The sequence below is a fragment of the Acanthochromis polyacanthus genome, chromosome 10 (genome assembly GCF_021347895.1).
Source record: "Acanthochromis polyacanthus isolate Apoly-LR-REF ecotype Palm Island chromosome 10, KAUST_Apoly_ChrSc, whole genome shotgun sequence".
NCBI lineage: Eukaryota > Metazoa > Chordata > Actinopteri > Pomacentridae > Acanthochromis > Acanthochromis polyacanthus.
In genome coordinates, this window is record NC_067122.1 from 3,693,091 (window position 1) to 3,714,977 (window position 21,887).

Below are 21,887 nucleotides of genomic sequence, written 5' to 3' on the forward strand. Positions count from 1 at the left end.
TTAGTATGTCGTCCAAAATATGGAAAATATGTCATAGTTTAGTAAGTCGTCCAAAATGTGACAAAAATGTCATAGTTTAGTATGTCGTCCAAAATGTGACAAAAACATCATAGTTTAGTATGTCGTCCAAAATGTGACAAAAACGTCATAGTTTTGTATGTCGTCCAAAATGTGACAAAAATGTCATAGTTTAGTAAGTCGTCCAAAATGTGACAAAAACATCATAGTTTAGTATGTCGTCCAAAATGTGACAAAAACGTCATAGTTTTGTATGTCGTCCAAAATGTGATAAAAACGTTGTAGTTTAGTATGTCGTCCAAAATATGGAAAATATGTCATAGTTTAGTAAGTCGTCCAAAATGTGACAAAAATGTCATAGTTTAGTATGTCGTCCAAAATGTGACATAAACGTCATAGTTTAGTATGTCATCCAAAATTTGACAAAAACGTCATAAGTATGTCGTCCAAAATGTGAAAAAAACGTCATAGTTTAGTATGTCGTCCAAAATGTGACATAAACGTCATAGTTTAGTATCTCGTCCAAAATGTGACAAAAACATCATAGTTTAGTATGTCGTCCAAAATGTGACAAAAACATCATAGTTTAGTATGTCGTCCAAAATGTGACAAAAACGTCATAGTTTAGTATGTCATCCAAAATGTGAAAAAATGTCATAGTTTAGTATGTCGTCCAAAATGTGACAAAAACGTCATAGTTTTGTATGTCGTCCAAAATGTGATAAAAACGTCATAGTTTAGTATGTCGTCCAAAATGTGACAAAAACATCATAGTTTAGTATGTCGTCCAAAATATGGAAAATATGTCATAGTTTAGTAAGTCGTCCAAAATGTGACAAAAATGTCATAGTTTAGTATGTCGTCCAAAATGTGAAAAAAACGTCATAGTTTAGTATGTCGTCCAAAATGTGACAAAAACGTCATAGTTTTGTATGTCGTCCAAAATGTGACAAAAACGTCATAGTTTTGTATGTCGTCCAAAATGTGATAAAAACGTTGTAGTTTAGTATGTCGTCCAAAATATGGAAAATATGTCATAGTTTAGTAAGTCGTCCAAAATGTGACAAAAATGTCATAGTTTAGTATGTCGTCCAAAATGTGACAAAAATGTCATAGTTTTGTATGTCGTCCAAAATGTGAAAAAAACGTCATAGTTTAGTATGTCGTCCAAAATGTGACAAAAACATCATAGTTTAGTATGTCGTCCAAAATGTGACAAAACGTCATAGTTTAGTATGTCATCCAAAATGTGACAAAAATGTCATAGTTTAGTATGTCGTCCAAAATGTGACAAAAACGTCATAGTTTTGTATGTCGTCCAAAATGTGATAAAAACGTTGTAGTTTAGTATGTCGTCCAAAATATGGAAAATATGTCATAGTTTAGTAAGTCGTCCAAAATATGACAAAAATGTCATAGTTTAGTATGTCGTCCAAAATGTGACATAAACGTCATAGTTTAGTATGTCATCCAAAATTTGACAAAAACGTCATAGTTTAGTATGTCGTCCAAATGTGACAAAAACGTCATAGTTTTGTATGTCATCCAAAATGTGACAAAAACGTCATAGTTTAGTAAGTCGTCCAAAATGTGATAAAAACGTCATCGTTTAGTATGTCGTCCAAAATGTGACATAAACGTCATAGTTTTGTATGTCGTCCAAAATGTGATAAAAACGTTGCAGTTTAGTATGTCGTCCAAAATATGGAAAATATGTCATAGTTTAGTAAGTCGTCCAAAATGTGACAAAAATGTCATAGTTTTGTATGTCGTCCAAAATGTGATGAAAACGTTGTAGTTTTGTATGTCGTCCAAAATATGGAAAATATGTCATAGTTTAGTAAGTCGTCCAAAATGTGACAAAAATGTCATAGTTTAGAATGTCGTCCAAAATATGACAAAAATGTTTGGTTGAGGGCACCTGTATAGCTCAATGGGTTAAACGGGTGAACTATGTATAGGAGCTGATCTCTGTCACAGCAGCCCAGGTTCGATTCCCACTCGTGGCCCGTTGCTGCATGTCTTTCACCACTCTTAACCCATGTTTCCTTCCACTTTCTCACTTAGCCTGTCAAATACAGCTGGAAAAGGCCCACAAATAAATTTTAAAAAATGTCGTAGTTTAGTATGTCTTCCAAAATGTGAGACAAACATCATAGTTTAGTATGTCGTCCAAAATGTGAGAAAAATGCCATAGATTAGCATGTCGTCCAAAATGTGACAAAAACGTCATAGTTTAGTAAGTCGTCCAAAATGTGAGAAAAATGTCATAGTTTAGTATGTCGTCCAAAATGTGAGAAAAATGTCATAGATTAGCATGTCGTCCAAAATGTGACAAAAACGTCATAGTTTAGTATGTCGTCCAAAATGTGACAAAAACGTCATAGTTTAGTAAGTCGTCCAAAATGTGAGAAAAATGTCATAGTTTAGTATGTCGTCCAAAATGTGATAAAAACGTTGTAGTTTAGTATGTTGTCCATAACACGGAAAAAATGTCATAGTTTAGTATGTCGTCCAAAATGTGATAAAAACGTTGTAGTTTAGTATGTTGTCCATAACACGGAAAAAATGTCATAGTTTAGTATTTTGTCCAAAAAATGTGACAAAAACGTCATAGTTTAGTATGTCGTCCAAAATGTGGAAGAAAATGTCATAGTTTAGTATGTCGTCCAAAATGTTACAAAAACGTCATAGTTTTGTATGTCGTCTATAATATGGAAAAAAAGGTCATAGTTTCGTATGTCGTCCAAAATGTGACAAAAACGTCATAGTTTAGTATGTCGTCCAAAATATGACAAAAATGTTTGGTTTAGGACACCTGTATAGCTCAATGGGTTAAACGGGTGAACTGTGTATAGGAGCTGATCTCTGTCACAGCAGTCCAGGTTCGATTCCCACTCGTGGCCTGTTGCTGCATGTCTTTAACCACTCTTCACCCACGTTTCCTATCACTTTCTCACTGAGCCTGTCAAATACAGCTGGGAAAGGCCCACAAATAAATTTTAAAAAATGTCATAGTTTAGTATGTTGTCCAAAATGTGGAAGAAAATGTCATAGTTTAGTATGTCCTCCAAAATGTGACAAAAACGTCATAGGTGAGTATGGCGTCCAAAATGTGACACAAATGTTATAATTTAGGGCGCCTGTATAGCTCAATGGGTTAAGCAGGTGAATTACGAATAGTAGCTGGTCTCTGTCTGAGCAGCCAGGGTTCGATTCTCGCTCACGGCTCTCTGCTGCATGTCTCCTGCCACTCCTCTCCCCTGTTTCCTTTCACTCTCTCACTAAGCAATATGGACAACAATGTCATAGTTTGGTATGTCGTCCAAAATGTGATAAAAATTTCATAGTTGAGCATGTCGTCCAAAATGTGGAAGAAAATGTGATCGTTGAGTACTTCATCCAAAGTACAACAAAAACGTCATAGTATAGTATTTTGTCCAAAATGTGAGAAAAATGGTCATAGTTTAGTATGTCGTCCATAATATGGACAAAAACGTCAAAATTTAGTAAGTCGTCCAAAATGTGAAAAAAACGTCATAGTTTAGTATGTCGTCCAAAATGTGACATAAACGTCATAGTTTAGTATGTCGTCCAAAATGTGACAAAAACATCATAGTTTAGTATGTCATCCAAAATGTGACAAAAACGTCATAGTTTAGTATGTCATCCAAAATGTGACAAAAATGTCATAGTTTAGTATGTCGTCCAAAATGTGATAAAAACGTTGTAGTTTAGTATGTCGTCCAAAATATGGAAAATATGTCATAGTTTAGTAAGTCGTCCAAAATGTGACAAAAATGTCATAGTTTAGTATGTCGTCCAAAATGTGACATAAACGTCATAGTTTAGTATGTCGTCCAAAATGTGACAAAAACGTCATAGTTTTGTATGTCATCCAAAATGTGACAAAAACATCATAGTTTAGTAAGTCGTCCAAAATGTGACAAAAACGTCATAGTTTAGTAAGTCGTCCAAAATGTGAGAAAAATGTCATAGTTTAGTATGTCGTCCAAAATGTGATAAAAACGTTGTAGTTTAGTATGTTGTCCATAACACGGAAAAAATGTCATAGTTTAGTATTTTGTCCAAAAAATGTGACAAAAACGTCATAGTTTAGTATGTCGTCCAAAATGTGGAAGAAAATGTCATAGTTTAGTATGTCATCCAAAATGTTACAAAAACGTCATAGTTTTGTGTGTCGTCCAAAATGTGGAAGAAAATGTCATAGTTTAGTATGTCGTCCAAAATGTGACAAAAACGTCATTGTTTAGTATGTCGTCCAAAATGTCGCAAAAAAGCCATAGTTTAGTATGTCGTCCAAAATGTGACATAAACGTCATAGTTTAGTATGTCGTCCAAAATGTGACAAAAACGTCATAGTTTAGTATGTCGTCCAAAATGTGACAAAAACGTCATAGTTTAGTATGTCGTCCAAAATGTGACAAAAACGTCATAGTTTAGTATGTCGTCCAAAATGTGACAAAAACGTCATAGTTTAGTATGTCGTCCAAAATGTGACAAAAACGTCATAGTTTAGTATGTGGTCCAAAATGTGACAAAAACGTCATAGTTTAGTATGTCGTCCAAAATGTGACAAAAACGTCATAGTTTAGTATGTCGTCCAAAATGTGACAAAAACGTCATAGTTTAGTATGTCGTCCAAAATGTGACAAAAACGTCATAGTTTAGTATGTCGTCCAAAATGTGACAAAAACGTCATAGTTTTGTGTGTCGTCCAAAATGTGGAAGAAAATGTCATAGTTTAGTATGTCGTCCAAAATGTGACAAAAACGTCATAGTTTAGTATGTCGTCCAAAATGTGGAAGAAAATGTCATAGTTTAATATGTCGTCCAAAATGTGACAAAAATGTCATAGTTGAGTATGGCGTCCAAAATGTGACACAAATGTTATAATTTAGGGCGCCTGTTTTCGCTCAATGGGTTAAGCAGGTGAACTACGAATAGTCGCTGGTCTCTGTCTGAGCAGCCAGGGTTCGATTCCTGCTCACGGCTCTCTGCTGTACGTCTCTTGCCACTCCTCACCCCTGTTTCCTTTCACTCTCTCACTTAGCAATATGGACAAAAACATCATAGTTTAGTATGTCGTCCAAAATGTGACAAAAATGTCATAGTTTAGTATGTCGTCTATAATACGGAAAAAAATGTCATAGTTTTGTATATCATCCAAAATGTGACAAAAACGTCATAGTTGAGTATGTCGTCCAAAATGTGATAAAAACGTCATAGTTTAGTGTGTCGTCCAAAATGTGATAAAAACATCACAGTTTAGTATGTCGTCCAAAATGTGATAAAAATGTCAGTTTAGCATGTCGTCCAAAATGTGGAAGAAAATGTGATCGTTTAGTACGTCGTCCAAAGTACGACAAAAATGTCATAGTATAGTATTGTGACAAAAATGTCATAGGTTAGTATGTCGTCCAAAATGTGATAAAAATGTCATAGTTTAGTATGTCGTCTAAATTGTCACAAAAACATCATAGTTTAGCATGTCGTCCAAAATGTGGAAAAAATGTCTTAGTTTAGTATGTCGTCTTAAATATGGAAAAAAAAGGTACACAAGTAGAATAGAATCAAATAGAATAACTTTATTGTTTGTTCCAAGTGAAAACAGAAACTCATGTTTTATTGCAGACATGAGACAAAAATTCAAAATCTCACTGAAACATTTAAAACACTCGCACAATAAACACACAGTACGATCAATAACGACAAATTAAACACGCAAAATGGCTCAACTGCTTGAGAGGGTGATTCATCAACAAGATTGCGCCACACACGTCGGCTCGATTCCAGCTTGTGGGCCTTCACTGCAGGTTGTCTTCTTTACTTACCTTTTGAATCAAACCAACAACAAGGCCTAAAAAACATCTTGGAAAAAAACGTCAGAGTTTAGTATGTCGTCCAAAATATGGCGAAAAAAACATCAGACTTTAGTATGTCGTCCAAACTATGGAAAAAAAAATGTCATAGTTTAGTATGTCGTCCAAAATATGGAGAAAAATGCCATAGTTTAGTGTGTCGTCCAAAATGAGACAAAAATTTCATTTTTTAGAATGTCGTCCAAAATGTGAAAAAAACGTTATAGTTTTGTATGTCGTCCAAAATGTGAAAAAAATGTTTGGTTTAGGGCACCTGAATAGCTCAATGGGTTAAACAGGTGAACTGTGTATGGGAGCTGATCTCTGTCACAGCAGTCCAGGTTCGAGTCCCACTCGCGGCCTGTTGCTGCATGTCTTTAACCACTCTTAACCCACGTTTCCTATCACTTTCTCACTTAACCTGTCAAATACAGCTGGGAAAGGCCCACAAATAAATTTTAAAAAATGTCATAGTTTAGTATGTCGTCCAAAATGTGGAAGAAAATGTCATAGTTTAGTATGTCGTCCAAAATGTGATAAAAACATTGTAGTTTAGTGTGTCGTCCATAATACGGAAAAAATGTCATAGTTTAGTGTGTCGTCGAAAATGTGGAAGAAAATGTGATCGTTTAGTACGTCGTCCAAAGTATGACATAAACGTCATAGTTTAGTATTTTGTCCAAAATGTGAGAAAAATGGTCATAGTTTAGTATGTCGTCCATAATATGGACAAAAACGTCAAAATTTAGTATGTCGTCCAAAATGTGACAAAAATGTTAGAGTTTAGTATGTCGTCCAAAATGTGATAAAAACGTTGTAGTTTAGTATGTTGTCCATAATACGGAAAAAAATGTCATCGTTTTATATGTCGTCCAAAATGTGAGAAAAATGTCATAGTTTAGTATGTCGTCCAAAATGTGAGAAAAATGTCATAGTTTAGTATGTCGTCCAAAATGTGAGAAAAATGTCATAGTTTTGTATGTCGACCAAAATGTGAGAAAAATGCCATAGTTTAGTATGTCGTCCAAAATGTGGTAGAAAATGTCATAGTTTAGTATGTCCTCCAAAATGTGACAAAAACGTCATAGTTGAGTATGGCGTCCAAAATGTGACACAAATGTTATAATTTAGGGCGCCTGTATAGCTCAATGGGTTAAGCAGGTGAATTATGAATAGTAGCTGGTCTCTATCTTAACAGTCAGACTTCGATTCCCGCTCACGGCTCTCTGCTGCACGTCTCTTGCCACTCCTCTCCCCTGTTTCCTTTCACTCTCTCACTTAGCAATATGGACAAAAATGTCATAGTTTAGTATGTCGTCCAAAATATGATAAAAATGTCATAGTTTAGTATGTCGTCCAAAATGTGATAAAAACATTGTAGTTTAGTGTGTCGTCCATAATACGGAAAAAATGTGATCGTTTAGTAAGTCGTCCAAAGTACGACATAAACGTCATAGTTTAGTATTTTGTCCAAAATGTGATAAAAACGTTGTAGTTTAGTATGTTGTCCATAATACGGAAAAAAATGTCATCGTTTTATATGTCGTCCAAAATGTGAGAAAAATGTCATAGTTTAGTATGTCGTCCAAAATGTGAGAAAAATGTCATAGTTTTGTATGTCGTCCAAAATGTGAGAAAAATGCCATAGTTTAGTATGTCGTCCAAAATATGATAAAAATGTCATAGTTTAGTATGTCGTCCAAAATGTGAGAAAAACGTTGGAGTTTAGTGTGTCGTCCATAATGCGGAAAAAAATGTCATAGTTTAGTATGTCGTCCAAAATGTGGAAGAAAATATGATCGTTTAGTCCGTCGTCCAAAGTACGACAAAAACGTCATAGTTTAGTATTTTGTCCAAAATGTGAGGAAAATGGTCATAGTTTAGTATGTCGTCCAAAATGTGACAAAAATGTCATAGTTTAGTAAGTCGTCCAAAATGTGACAAAAATGTCATAGTTTAGTATGTCGTCCAAAATGTGAGAAAAATGTCATAGTTTTGTATGTCGACCAAAATGTGAGAAAAATGCCATAGTTTAGTATGTCGTCCAAAATGTGGTAGAAAATGTCATAGTTTAGTATGTCCTCCAAAATGTGACAAAAACATCATAGTTGAGTATGGCGTCCAAAATGTGACACAAATGTTATAATTTAGGGCGCCTGTATAGCTCAATGGGTTAAGCAGATGAATTACGAATAGTAGCTGGTCTCTATCTTAACAGCCAGACTTCGATTCCCGCTCACGGCTCTCTGCTGCACGTCTCTTGCCACTCCTCTCCCCTGTTTCCTTTCACTCTCTCACTTAGCAATATGGACAAAAATGTCATAGTTTAGTATGTCGTCCAAAATATGATAAAAATGTCATAGTTTAGTATGTCGTCCAAAATGTGATAAAAACATTGTAGTTTAGTGTGTCGTCCATAATACGGAAAAAATGTCATAGTTTAGTGTGTCGTCCAAAATGTGGAAGAAAATGTGATCGTTTAGTAAGTCGTCCAAAGTACGACATAAACGTCATAGTTTAGTATTTTGTCCAAAATGTGATAAAAACGTTGTAGTTTAGTATGTTGTCCATAATACGGAAAAAAATGTCATCGTTTTATATGTCGTCCAAAATGTGAGAAAAATGTCATAGTTTAGTATGTCGTCCAAAATGTGAGAAAAATGTCATAGTTTTGTATGTCGTCCAAAATGTGAGAAAAATGCCATAGTTTAGTATGTCGTCCAAAATATGATAAAAATGTCATAGTTTAGTATGTCGTCCAAAATGTGAGAAAAACGTTGGAGTTTAGTGTGTCGTCCATAATGCGGAAAAAAATGTCATAGTTTAGTATGTCGTCCAAAATGTGGAAGAAAATATGATCGTTTAGTCCGTCGTCCAAAGTACGACAAAAACGTCATAGTTTAGTATTTTGTCCAAAATGTGAGGAAAATGGTCATAGTTTAGTATGTCGTCCAAAATGTGACAAAAATGTCATAGTTTAGTAAGTCGTCCAAAATGTGACAAAAATGTCATAGTTTAGTATGTCGTCCAAAATGTGAGAAAAATGTCATAGTTTTGTATGTCGACCAAAATGTGAGAAAAATGCCATAGTTTAGTATGTCGTCCAAAATGTGGTAGAAAATGTCATAGTTTAGTATGTCCTCCAAAATGTGACAAAAACATCATAGTTGAGTATGGCGTCCAAAATGTGACACAAATGTTATAATTTAGGGCGCCTGTATAGCTCAATGGGTTAAGCAGATGAATTACGAATAGTAGCTGGTCTCTATCTTAACAGCCAGACTTCGATTCCCGCTCACGGCTCTCTGCTGCACGTCTCTTGCCACTCCTCTCCCCTGTTTCCTTTCACTCTCTCACTTAGCAATATGGACAAAAATGTCATAGTTTAGTATGTCGTCCAAAATATGATAAAAATGTCATAGTTTAGTATGTCGTCCAAAATGTGATAAAAACATTGTAGTTTAGTGTGTCGTCCATAATACGGAAAAAATGTCATAGTTTAGTGTGTCGTCCAAAATGTGGAAGAAAATGTGATCGTTTAGTAAGTCGTCCAAAGTACGACATAAACGTCATAGTTTAGTATTTTGTCCAAAATGTGATAAAAACGTTGTAGTTTAGTATGTTGTCCATAATACGGAAAAAAATGTCATCGTTTTATATGTCGTCCAAAATGTGAGAAAAATGTCATAGTTTAGTATGTCGTCCAAAATGTGAGAAAAATGTCATAGTTTAGTATGTCGTCCAAAATGTGAGAAAAATGTCATAGTTTTGTATGTCGTCCAAAATGTGAGAAAAATGCCATAGTTTAGTATGTCGTCCAAAATATGATAAAAATGTCATAGTTTAGTATGTCGTCCAAAATGTGAGAAAAACGTTGGAGTTTAGTGTGTCGTCCATAATGCGGAAAAAAATGTCATAGTTTAGTATGTCGTCCAAAATGTGGAAGAAAATATGATCGTTTAGTCCGTCGTCCAAAGTACGACAAAAACGTCATAGTTTAGTATTTTGTCCAAAATGTGAGGAAAATGGTCATAGTTTAGTATGTCGTCCAAAATGTGACAAAAATGTCATAGTTTAGTAAGTCGTCCAAAATGTGACAAAAATGTCATAGTTTAGTAAGTCGTCCAAAATGTGACAAAAATGTCATAGTTTAGTAAGTCGTCCAAAATGTGACAAAAATGTCATAGTTTAGTATGTCGTCCAAAATGTGAGAAAAATGGCATAGTTTAGTATGTCGTCCAAAATGTGAGAAAAATGCCATAGTTTAGTATGTCGTCCAAAATGTGAGAAAAATGCCATAGTTTAGTATGTCGTCCAAAATGTGACAAAAATGTCATAGTTTAGTAAGTCGTCCAAAATGTGACAAAAATGTCATAGTTTAGTAAGTCGTCCAAAATGTGACAAAAATGTCATAGTTTAGTATGTCGTCCAAAATGTGAGAAAAATGGCATAGTTTAGTATGTCGTCCAAAATGTGAGAAAAATGCCATAGTTTAGTATGTCGTCCAAAATGTGAGAAAAATGCCATAGTTTAGTATGTCGTCCAAAATGTGAGAAAAATGTCATAGTTTAGTATGTCGTCCAAAATGTGAGAAAAATGGCATAGTTTAGTATGTCGTCCAAAATGTGAGAAAAATGTCATAGTTTAGTATGTCGTCCAAAATGTGAGAAAAATGGCATAGTTTAGCATGTCGTCCAAAATGTGACAAAAACGTCATAGTTTAGTATGTCGTCCAAAATGTGACAAAAACGTCATAGGTTACTGTGTCGTCCAAAATGTGACAAAAACGTCATAGTTTAGTATGTCGTCCAAAATGTGACAAAAACATCATAGTTTAGTAAGTCGTCCAAAATGTGAGAAAAATGTCATAGTTTAGTATGTCGTCCAAAATGTGATAAAAACGTTGTAGTTTAGTATGTTGTCCATAACACGGAAAAAATGTCATAGTTTAGTATTTTGTCCAAAAAAATTGACAAAAACGTCATAGTTTTGTATGTCGTCCAAAATGTGACAAAAACGTCATAGTTTAGTATGTCGTCCAAAATGTTACAAAAATGTCATAGTTTTGTATGTCGTCCAAAATGTGACAAAAACGTCATAGTTTTGTGTGTCGTCCAAAATGTGACAAAAACGTAATAGTTTTGTATGTCGTCCAAAATGTGACAAAAACGTCATAGTTTAGTATGTCGTCCAAAATGTGACAAAAACGTCATAGTTTTGTATGTCGTCCAAAATGTGACAAAAACGTCATAGTTTAGTATGTCGTCCAAAATGTTACAAAAATGTCATAGTTTTGTGTGTCGTCCAAAATGTGACAAAAACGTCATAGTTTTGTATGTCGTCCAAAATGTGACAAAAACGTCATAGTTTAGTATGTCGTCCAAAATGTGACAAAAACGTCATAGTTTTGTATGTCGTCCAAAATGTGACAAAAACGTAATAGTTTTGTGTGTCGTCCAAAATGTGACAAAAACGTCATAGTTTTGTGTGTCGTCCAAAATGTGACAAAAACGTAATAGTTTTGTGTGTCGTCCAAAATGTGACAAAAACGTAATAGTTTTGTATGTCGTCCAAAATGTGACAAAAACGTCATAGTTTAGTATGTTGTCCAAAATGTGACAAAAACGTCATAGTTTAGTATGTTGTCCAAAATGTGACAAAAACGTCATAGTTTAGTATGTTGTCCAAAATGTGACAAAAACGTCATAGTTTTGTGTGTCGTCCAAAATGTGACAAAAACGTAATAGTTTTGTATGTGGTCCAAAATGTGACAAAAACGTCATAGTTCAGTATGTGGTCCAAAATGTGACAAAAACGTCATAGTTTAGTATGTTGTCCAAAATGTGACAAAAACGTCATAGTTTAGTATGTCGTCCAAAATGTGACAAAAACGTCATAGTTTAGTATGTCCTCCAAAATGTGGAAGAAAATGTCATAGTTTAGTATGTCCTCCAAAATGTGACAAAAACGTCATAGTTGAGTATGGCGTCCAAAATGTGACACAAATGTTATAATTTAGGGCGCCTGTTTTAGCTCAATGGGTTAAGCAGGTGAACTACGAATCGTCGCTTGTCTCTGTCTGAGCAGCCAGGGTTCGATTCCTGCTCACGGCTCTCTGCTGTACGTCTCTTGCCACTCCTCTCCCCTGTTTCCTTTCACTCTCTCACTAAGCAATATGGACAAAAACATCATAGTTTAGTATGTCGTCCAAAATGTGGAAGAAAATGTGATCGTTTAGTACGTCGTCCAAAGTACGACAAAAACGTCATAGTATAGTATTTTGTCCAAAATGTGAGAAAAATGGTCATAGTTTAGTATGTCGTCCATAATATGGACAAAAACGTCAAAATTTAGTATGTCCTCCAAAATGTGACAAAAATGTCAGTTTAGTATGTCGTCCAAAATATGACAAAAACGTCATAGTTTAGTATGTCGTCCAAAATGTGACAAAAACGTCATAGTTTAGCATGTCGTCCAAAATGTGACAAAAACGTCATAGTTTAGTATGTCGTCCAAAATGTGACAAAAACGTCATAGGTTACTGTGTCGTCCAAAATGTGACAAAAACGTCATAGTTTAGTATGTCGTCCAAAATGTGACAAAAACGTCATAGTTTAGCATGTCGTCCAAAATGTGACAAAAACGTCGTAGTTCAGTATGTGGTCCAAAATGTGACAAAAACGTCATAGTTTAGTATGTCGTCCAAAATGTTACAAAAATGTCATAGTTTTGTATGTCGTCCAAAATGTGACAAAAACGTCATAGTTTTGTGTGTCGTCCAAAATGTGACAAAAACGTAATAGTTTTGTATGTCGTCCAAAATGTGACAAAAACGTCATAGTTTAGTATGTCGTCCAAAATGTTACAAAAATGTCATAGTTTTGTATGTCGTCCAAAATGTGACAAAAACGTCATAGTTTAGTATGTTGTCCAAAATGTTACAAAAATGTCATAGTTTTGTATGTCGTCCAAAATGTTACAAAAATGTCATAGTTTTGTATGTCGTCCAAAATGTGACAAAAACGTCATAGTTTAGTATGTTGTCCAAAATGTGACAAAAACGTAATAGTTTTGTATGTCGTCCAAAATGTGACAAAAACGTCATAGTTCAGTATGTGGTCCAAAATGTGACAAAAACGTCATAGTTTAGTATGTTGTCCAAAATGTGACAAAAACGTCATAGTTTAGTATGTCGTCCAAAATGTGACAAAAACGTCATAGTTTAGTATGTCCTCCAAAATGTGGAAGAAAATGTCATAGTTTAGTATGTCCTCCAAAATGTGACAAAAACGTCATAGTTGAGTATGGCGTCCAAAATGTGACACAAATGTTATAATTTAGGGCGCCTGTTTTAGCTCAATGGGTTAAGCAGGTGAACTACGAATCGTCGCTTGTCTCTGTCTAAGCAGCCAGGGTTCGATTCCTGCTCACGGCTCTCTGCTGTACGTCTCTTGCCACTCCTCTCCCCTGTTTCCTTTCACTCTCTCACTAAGCAATATGGACAAAAACATCATAGTTTAGTATGTCGTCCAAAATGTGGAAGAAAATGTGATCGTTTAGTACGTCGTCCAAAGTACGACAAAAACGTCATAGTATAGTATTTTGTCCAAAATGTGAGAAAAATGGTCATAGTTTAGTATGTCGTCCATAATATGGACAAAAACGTCAAAATTTAGTATGTCCTCCAAAATGTGACAAAAATGTCAGTTTAGTATGTCGTCCAAAATATGACAAAAACATCATAGTTTAGTATGTCGTCTATAATATGGACAAAAACGTCAAAATTTAGTATGTCGTCCAAAATATGAGACAAACATCATAGTTTAGTGTGTCGTCCAAAATATGGAGAAAAATCTCATAGTTTAGTATGTCGTCCAAAATGTGACAAAAACATCATAGTTTAGTATGTCGTCCAAAATGTGACAAAAACGTCATAGTTTAGTATGTCGTCCAAAACGTCACTAAAACATCATAGGTTAGTATGTCGTCAAAAATGTGACAAAAATGTCCTTCTGTTTTTCTGTCTGTGTCAAACATTACTCAAAAATGGACTCACGGCTTTGGATGACATTTTCAGGGAAGAGTCTTCATCATGTCAGAAAACCCCTTCTTCGATAAACACTTCCTGTGACGCTGGAATGATGACAAAATGAAAGCCCGTAACATTAAAAATATGCTTTCAAAATAAAAGCATGGAGGGAACGATTATTTTAACACTAGCAAAACAAAGGCTTGCCCAAAGTGATGAACTGATCAACAGACCTTTATAAGAGAAATTTACACGCAGTTCGTCCATACATAAAGTGCACATGCATAACACATGCCTGTGCTCAGCACAAAGTCCTTTTTTAGTAAAGATTTCATCCGTCGGAAATGATACATCAACTGAGCAGCCTTGGCGGAGTACTGCGCTCATCTAGTGCTTTTGTAGTTACTATTTTGGTCTACTTTGGACAACCTTTTAAACATGCTGGACAAGTTTGGGTTGTTGACAAGACATTGGTCATCTTGGACTTTCAGGAAACGGTAATCCAGGTTTTTCCACTATTTTCTGTAATTTTGGATTCTAACTCATTTTGGACAAACTGAGTCATTTTTGTCGAAGGTATCATTGTTTTGGTCTAATTTATTCATTTTTGACAATCTTTTAGTTGTTCTGGAAAACTCTGGGTTATGGACACATGGACTTTCACTATTTTCTGTCATTTTTGATTCATTTTAAGTTTAAGTTAATTTTTGGTCAAATTTTGAGTAATTTTTGTCGAAGGTATCATTATATTGGTGTAGTTTCAGTCATTTTAGACAATCTTTTAATTGTTTTGGAAAAATTTGGGTTGTGGAAGAAGCAACTGACTGATTGATGATGGAAATAACTGCCGGCTGCTGCCCTGTTCAACGGATGTTGATGACTGTGTTGATTGTTTGTTTGTTTGTTTGTTTGCAGGGGACGACAGCAGTCCAGAGAACCTGCTGCTTCACGGTCCGTTCTCCAGGAAACCCAAACGGATCCGGACGGCGTTCTCGCCCTCCCAGCTGCTGCGACTGGAGCGAGCCTTCGAGAAGAACCACTATGTGGTTGGAGCTGAGAGGAAGCAGCTGGCCAGCGGGCTGTGTCTGACCGAGACGCAGGTAGGCATCATGGGAAACGTAGGAGCAGGGCATGATGGGAGGACGAGGCTGGAACGCAACTTCTTATAATTAAATATTAAAATAATCTGATCTCTGAACAGAAACACGACGATTTATTCACGAATGAACGAACCATTAACTGTTTGGATGATTAATATCGCACTAAAATAAATGGATGGATAAACATGGATGGTTTGGTGTCTTTGTGTGAATATCTAGTGTTCTGTTCGTGTTTAAAGTATTTTTTCGTGTTCCTTTGTGTGAACTCTCTTCATGGTGTTGAAGATGTTTTCTCGTGTTTCTTCTCTGAACGGTGGTTCACGTTTCCTTGTATAAACAGTGTTTGTGTATTGGTTTTCACTTCGCAAACAGCATCGCGTTGCGTTTCTTCATGTTTTTGGTGTTGCTTAATGTTAAAGGTCTTTGTTTGTTTTGTATGAAAGTGTTTCTTCGTGTTTTAGATCTTTCCTTGTATAAACAGCATCTTCGTGTTTTTTCATGTAAACGGTGTTTTGTGCTTCCTGGTATTGCAGATGTTACGATGTGTGAACGATGTTTATTCGTTGACATACTGTTCCGTGTTCCTTCGAGTGAAATTTTTCACATTTCTTCGGGTAAACATGTTCTTTTGGTGTTCCTTCGTGTGATTGTTTCTTCATGGGAAGTGATTTTCTTCACAATTCTTCGCCTCAACGGTGTTTCTTCATGTTTCTTTGTGTAAAAGTTTTTTCTTCTTGTGATCTTTGCTTCTGTCTGTAAACCGTTTATAGCGTTTCTTTGTGTGAACAATGTTTTTTCCCGATTCTTTGCATAAACGGTGTATCTGTGCAGTTTCGACGTTATTTTCTAAGTGTCAAAGGCGTTTCTGTGCAGTTTCGACGTTATTTTTTGGGCGTTAAAGGTGTTTCTGTGCAGTTTGGACGTTATTTTTTCAGTGTTCAAGGTGTTTCTGTGAAATTTGGACGTTATTTTTTGGGTGTTAAAGGTGTTTGTGTGGTTTGGACATTTTGGGCGATGTTAAAGGTGTTTTGATGTTAAAGACGTTATTTTTTCAGTGTTAAGGTGTTTCTTTATGTAGACGGTGTTCCTTCACATTTCGTATTGTTTCTTGGTGTAGACGGTGTTTCTTGGTGTAGACGGTGTTTCTTGGTGTAGACGGTGTTTCTTCATGTAGACGGTGTTCCTTCACATTTCGTATTGTTTCTTCGTGTAGACGGTGTTTCTTCATGTAGACGGTGTTCCTTCACATTTCGTATTGTTTCTTCGTGTAATGGTGTTTCTTCATGTAGACGGTGTTCCTTCACATTTTGTATTGTTTCTTCGTGTAGACGGTGTTTCTTCATGTAGACGGTGTTCCTTCACATTTTGTATTGTTTCTTGGTGTAGACGGTGGTTCTTGGTGTAGACGGTGGTTCTTGGTGTAGATGGTGTTTCTTCATGTAGATGGTGTTTCTTTATGATTCGTATCTTTTCTTGGGGTGAACGGTGTTTCTGTTTCTCCTCTCCGGGATAAAACCAGGTCTGTCTGACGTCAGTCTGTATTTCAGGCAGCTGGTTCAGATCCAGATCAGGGGAACGATGGCGGGAGGGATGAGTCGACGGTTAGTCAGCTCCCTGCCGCCTTTTCTCAGGAGTGATGGACGGTGTTTGTCATCAGGTCGCCGCGGTGATACGAGTCCTGACGCCAGTGAAACGGCGTGAATCATCCACGATTATTTATGAGCCGATTTCACAACCAAAGACAGGAAGAGAGAGAGAGAGAGTAATCCATCAGTCAGCCGTCAGCGGTTATTAATCACACATAATTCACAGCTTTCTGCAATCAGCGCACTTTTATAGGCAATAATGATGCAGCGATGTGCGTTCCTGAAGGAGATCCAAGTCGGTGTTAACAAGCTGCTGCTGCTTCAGAGCCACGATAACCTCCCGAGGCAGCTGAGTCACCGCTTTAACCCGTTTCTAGTTCCACATTTATCTGTTTACCGTTTAATAAATGTTCATTTCATCACCTGAACTAAAGAAAGCACTGATCTCACTGCATTTACAGCTCAAATTAATGCTGTCATTCCTGTCCATTAAAAATAAATCACATTTATTTGATTTCTTTAACCTTTTCTGGCAAAAAAAACAAACAAATAAAAACTTCTAAAGTTACTTAATCATTGCTGATTAATTTGCATTTGCATGTGGACACTGCAGGGCGGCTAAAATTATCTCTAAAATCTGAATATTGGACAGTTTTCCGACAAAGATAGGCATTTACAGTATTTGTTCTGGGGCAAGTTTTGTAAGATAAAATAATTAAAATGTAAAACAGGAACTTACAAATGAGGCAAATATTCATAAAATAAAGTAATTAAACTATAGCAATTAGAAGGTTCTGACGTCTTCCTTCATTTTCTGGTATATTAGACACTGAACAACTGATTGATAAAATGAACTCTCAGATCTGATGATACTGAAAGTTATTATTAGACAGTAATACTGACTTGTCTAAGGTTTTCTGTGTTTACAGTTTTTTTCTTTCAGTAGTTTTATCACAAATTACCAAACTAAATGAGTCACATTTGTGTAATATCTAAATTAGCGACACAAATTTAAATAATGGTAAACTTGTTTGGTAAATTTGCAAAAACAACAGAATGGTTGCTATTTAAAACGTACTGTGGTGTTTTTTTCTCTCTCTTTTCTCAAACTGTTATTGAAAACATACTCAGAAGCATTTTAAATAAGATTAGTGGCATTTATGTTTTTGTTTCTGCAAAGTTCACAATATACCATCTGGAGAAAGCCCAATGGAAACAAATGCAAAGTTAATATTAACCTTTTTAGTTGTGAGAACGGTTCAAGGAAAGACAATTTGTAAAGCTGCTGAGCACGGCGGTGGGATCATCATGCTTGAGGCCGGTGGCACTATAAAAGTTAAATTAGTCAGCTCAGCTTCTGTCATTTATAATACTGTAGGGTTGTAGCTGTATTATTACTTTAGGTAGGCTATTGTCCATATGTAGTAACACATAAATTCACACCATGCATACGTGTTTTGGGGTCTTAACCCGTTTTCAGACTAGGGCTGCAACGAACGACGCGTTGACTAATCGTCTGAGCACGATACGTCATCAAAAGCGAGCGCGCAATGCAACAGAAATCACCATCCGACCGGAGCGCGGAACACGGACGGACATCGGTGCTGCATCGTTCATATAGTATGTATTCCACGCTCTGGTCGGACGCTGATTTCTGTTGCATTGCGCGCTCACTTCCGCTTTTGATGACGTATCGTGCTCAGACGATTAGTTGACGCGTCATTAGTTGCAGCCCTATTTCAGACTTGACAAGTTGACATGACAAACGTTTACATTTGTCAGATTCGGGTCCGTGATAGAATTTATAATACTGCAGGGTTTGCAAATGTGCATCTAAACCAACTTTGTGGAAACAAATCCACAGTCAAAATTACACTTCTTGGTTGAAAGAAAAGGTTCACGAAAAGAAAATTTCTCTGGCTGCTGAGCACGGCGGTGGAATCATCATGCTTGGTAGAGTGAAGAAGGCATTCGGTTAAATAGCAGGTAACTGAGCAAGGAAATATGACGGCATCTTTGAAACCAGCTAAAGGATTCTACAGCGCAAGCAAGATCCTACAAACGTCTCCAAATCAATAAATGAAGAAAACCACCCAAAAATAAGAACGGAAAGATTCTGAGCTGCAACTAAAAAGCCTTTAAAGCTGTGATGCTGCCTGAGGAGGCTTTGCAATTCAGGAACTATGACTGGAAACCTTCAGGCAGCTACTATTACTACTACTACTACCACTACTACTATTATTACTGCTACTCCTAATTGGATTATGTTCACTTTGTCATTTCTTTTTATAGGATAGTGTTACTTTTACATCTTACATCAAGGTAAAATCATACTTTCTAACTGAAATATTGGTTTAAAAGTAACGCTATCCTACTACTACTTCTACTGTGACTACTGCTCCTGCTACTACTGTGCTGCTGTCAGCGATAAGAATCGAGCCTCGCCATGATTTAAAGCCTCCTCACTGGTAAAACACGACTGTGACACGCAGAGCTGTCGGGACTCGTCCTGCTGGTTCAGAGCTCACGTTGCACAATCAGTCGGGCCCTAAATCTGCATGACGGGATCCAGATCGACACGATAAATACTCCCAGAGGCCCGAGGTGACGCTTTAATATCAGATCCTGTCCGTGGGACGGGAAGTAGTTGTGTAATTGAGATACAGATGTCACTCTGACGACGTTATCGCCAAAGAAAAGAAGAAAAGTGCTGCTGTGCTGCCTCATAAAGTGGAAATAAAGCTTCACTTGTCGCTACAAATGATCGGTTTCTGTCAGATTCCTGCTTATTAGGGTGGATTTAGAGAAGTTTTTGGTTACAGAAGCCTAAAGACATGATGATTCCACCACCATGCTCAGCAGCTGGACAAATGTTCTTTTCATTAACCTTTTCTTTGCACCGAAAAGTTTTATATGAACTCTGGATTTGTTTCCAGAATACTCGTTTAGATGCACACTTGCAGACTTTAAACCCCAAAGAAGTATTTCTGGTGTTAATTTACCTGTGTAAATTATATATATATTGATTTAAACCTGACAAAATCAATATAAAATACTACTTTACCCGACTATAATGCATCTACAGTGTTAATAATTATGGACAATAACCCACCTAATGTAATAATACAGCTACAACCCTACAGTATTATAAATCACTGAACTTAAGCTGACTAATTCAAACATTTATCGTGCCGCTGACAAAAATAAAACACAGCCTGCAGTTCAGCCGAGACATCTGAGACTTTCAGCCAGGTGACTGTTGGTTACTTTTAGTTTGCTTTTGGTGAAGTTTTCAGATTTTTCCTGTTTAGACAAAAGCAAATTTGACTCAGTTAGACAATCAGGGACGTCAGACAGTCATAAATCTGTTCTGTTTTCCATGAACATCCATTTACTGACGCTCACCTGTGTGTCTTTGTGCAGGTGAAGGTTTGGTTCCAGAACCGCCGGACGAAGCACAAGCGCCAGAAGCTGGAGGAGGAGTCGCCCGAAGCTCAGCAGAAGAGGAAGGGAAGCCAACACGTTAGCCGCTGGAGAGCAGCGACGCAGCAGCAAGCTGGTGGTGAGGACGTGGACGTCATCAGCGAGGACTAAACGAGGACGCCGCCCAGCCGCCGCACAACACTGCACTGTCACAAACACACACGACGACCGCCATGAAGTCAAAGTCTGAGCTGCATTCAGGCGCCTTTTACGCGTTCAAAACAAGCAGAAGATGCGCCGCAGCAGCTTCGCAAATGTTAGCATCAGACCCGACTCTGTCATCAAATCTGATTTATTTTTCCTATTTACCAAAAAAGTAAAGTTTACTTTTAATGCAGTGTTTTACTGAAAGTAGAACTGCAGACTTTCTTTTAAACAAAGTCAAACTGAAAGATCTAGACTCTAAAAGGGACAATAATTTCGAGTAATATAATGAAGCTATCATTAAACACAACCTGGAGCAGAGGAGATGCACGAAAAGGTTAGCAAATAAAAATAACCAATAGAGTTAACATCCTGCTCAAGTCACACATAAAAATACCAAATTCGAGGTTTTAATACATTTTAAAGGATGTTTGCTGGAGGAAACTGACATCAGAACCTACAGAAAACCCTGAAAACACAAACAGAACGCTCAAAAATACCAACAAGACGCTAACAAACACCAACACGATGCTAACAAACATCTACACGATGCTCAAAAACACCAAGACGCTAAAACATCAACACGATGCTTAAAAACACCAATAAGACGCCAAGAAACACTAACATAACGTTAACAAACACCAACCCAACGCTAACAAAGACCACCACAGCGCTAATAAACCCCAACACGATGCTCAAAAACACCAACAAGACGCTAACAAACACCAACCCAACGCTAACAAAGACCACCACAGCGCTAACAAACCCCAACATGATGCTTAAAAACACCAACAAAACGCTAACAAACACCGACACAACGCTAACAAAGACCACCACAGCGCAAACAAATCCCAACATGATGCTAAAAAAACAATAAGATGCTAACAAACCCCAACATGATGCTTAAAAACACCAACAAAACGCTAACAAACACCGACACAATGCTAACAAAGACCACCACAGCGCTAACAAATCCCAACATGATGCTAAAAAAAACAATAAGACGCTAACAAACCCCAACATGATGCTCAAAAACACCAACAAGATGCCAAGAAACACTAACATAACGTTAACAAACACCGACACAACGCTCACAAACTCCCAGAAGTCAACAACTCGCCTTTCCAAGGACTGATGGACATCTTGAACTGTCCTCAGACAGACGATGAAAAACTAATCAAGGGAGGATTGTTTCAAAAAAGAACCGATGAGGATTTATTGCTTCTGGGAGGAAAACGTGTTGGCGGCTGCTGACTGAACGCTGGACGGCTGATTCTGGTGCCAAACGAAGCTGAAACTGAGACGATTAAAGTCGAGGAGCTGCAGGGACGAAGGTTTCCGAGCGAAAAGAAACCGACCGGATGGAAACGTAAAAACCAGGTTGGTCCAGCAGGGAAGAACTGGAGGAACGTTTCACTGCGAAATTAAAGAAAAATTCCAGCTAAAATCTGTCAAACAGCTTCTGTGTGAGGTTCTTTCCATCTCAGCCGAACTCTAGAATAAACTCTGCAGACCTGAAGTGTTTCTAAGAGGTAAAATTAAAAGAATTTCAAAAGAACCATCTGCTGCATGAAATAAAAGATTTTTAATGAGTTTCCAAGGTGGTGAAACCTCTAATTTTATGTTTTGTCAAACAAAACAAGAA

At 36.7% G+C, this 21,887-nt stretch overlaps 1 protein-coding gene across 1 annotated transcript in view; it reads left to right on the forward strand.

Moving 5' to 3' along the window:
* The window catches only part of emx3 (empty spiracles homeobox 3), a 36,623-nt gene extending 15,382 nt beyond the window's left edge, over nt 1-21,241 (forward strand). The window contains exons 2-3 of the mRNA XM_051954832.1: nt 14,845-15,029; nt 20,039-21,241. Coding sequence (XP_051810792.1) covers nt 14,845-15,029; nt 20,039-20,209 — 356 coding nt within the window. The 3' untranslated portion in view covers nt 20,210-21,241. The remainder of the gene's footprint in view (nt 1-14,844; nt 15,030-20,038) is intronic.
* The last annotated feature ends 646 nt before the right edge of the window (nt 21,242-21,887 follow it).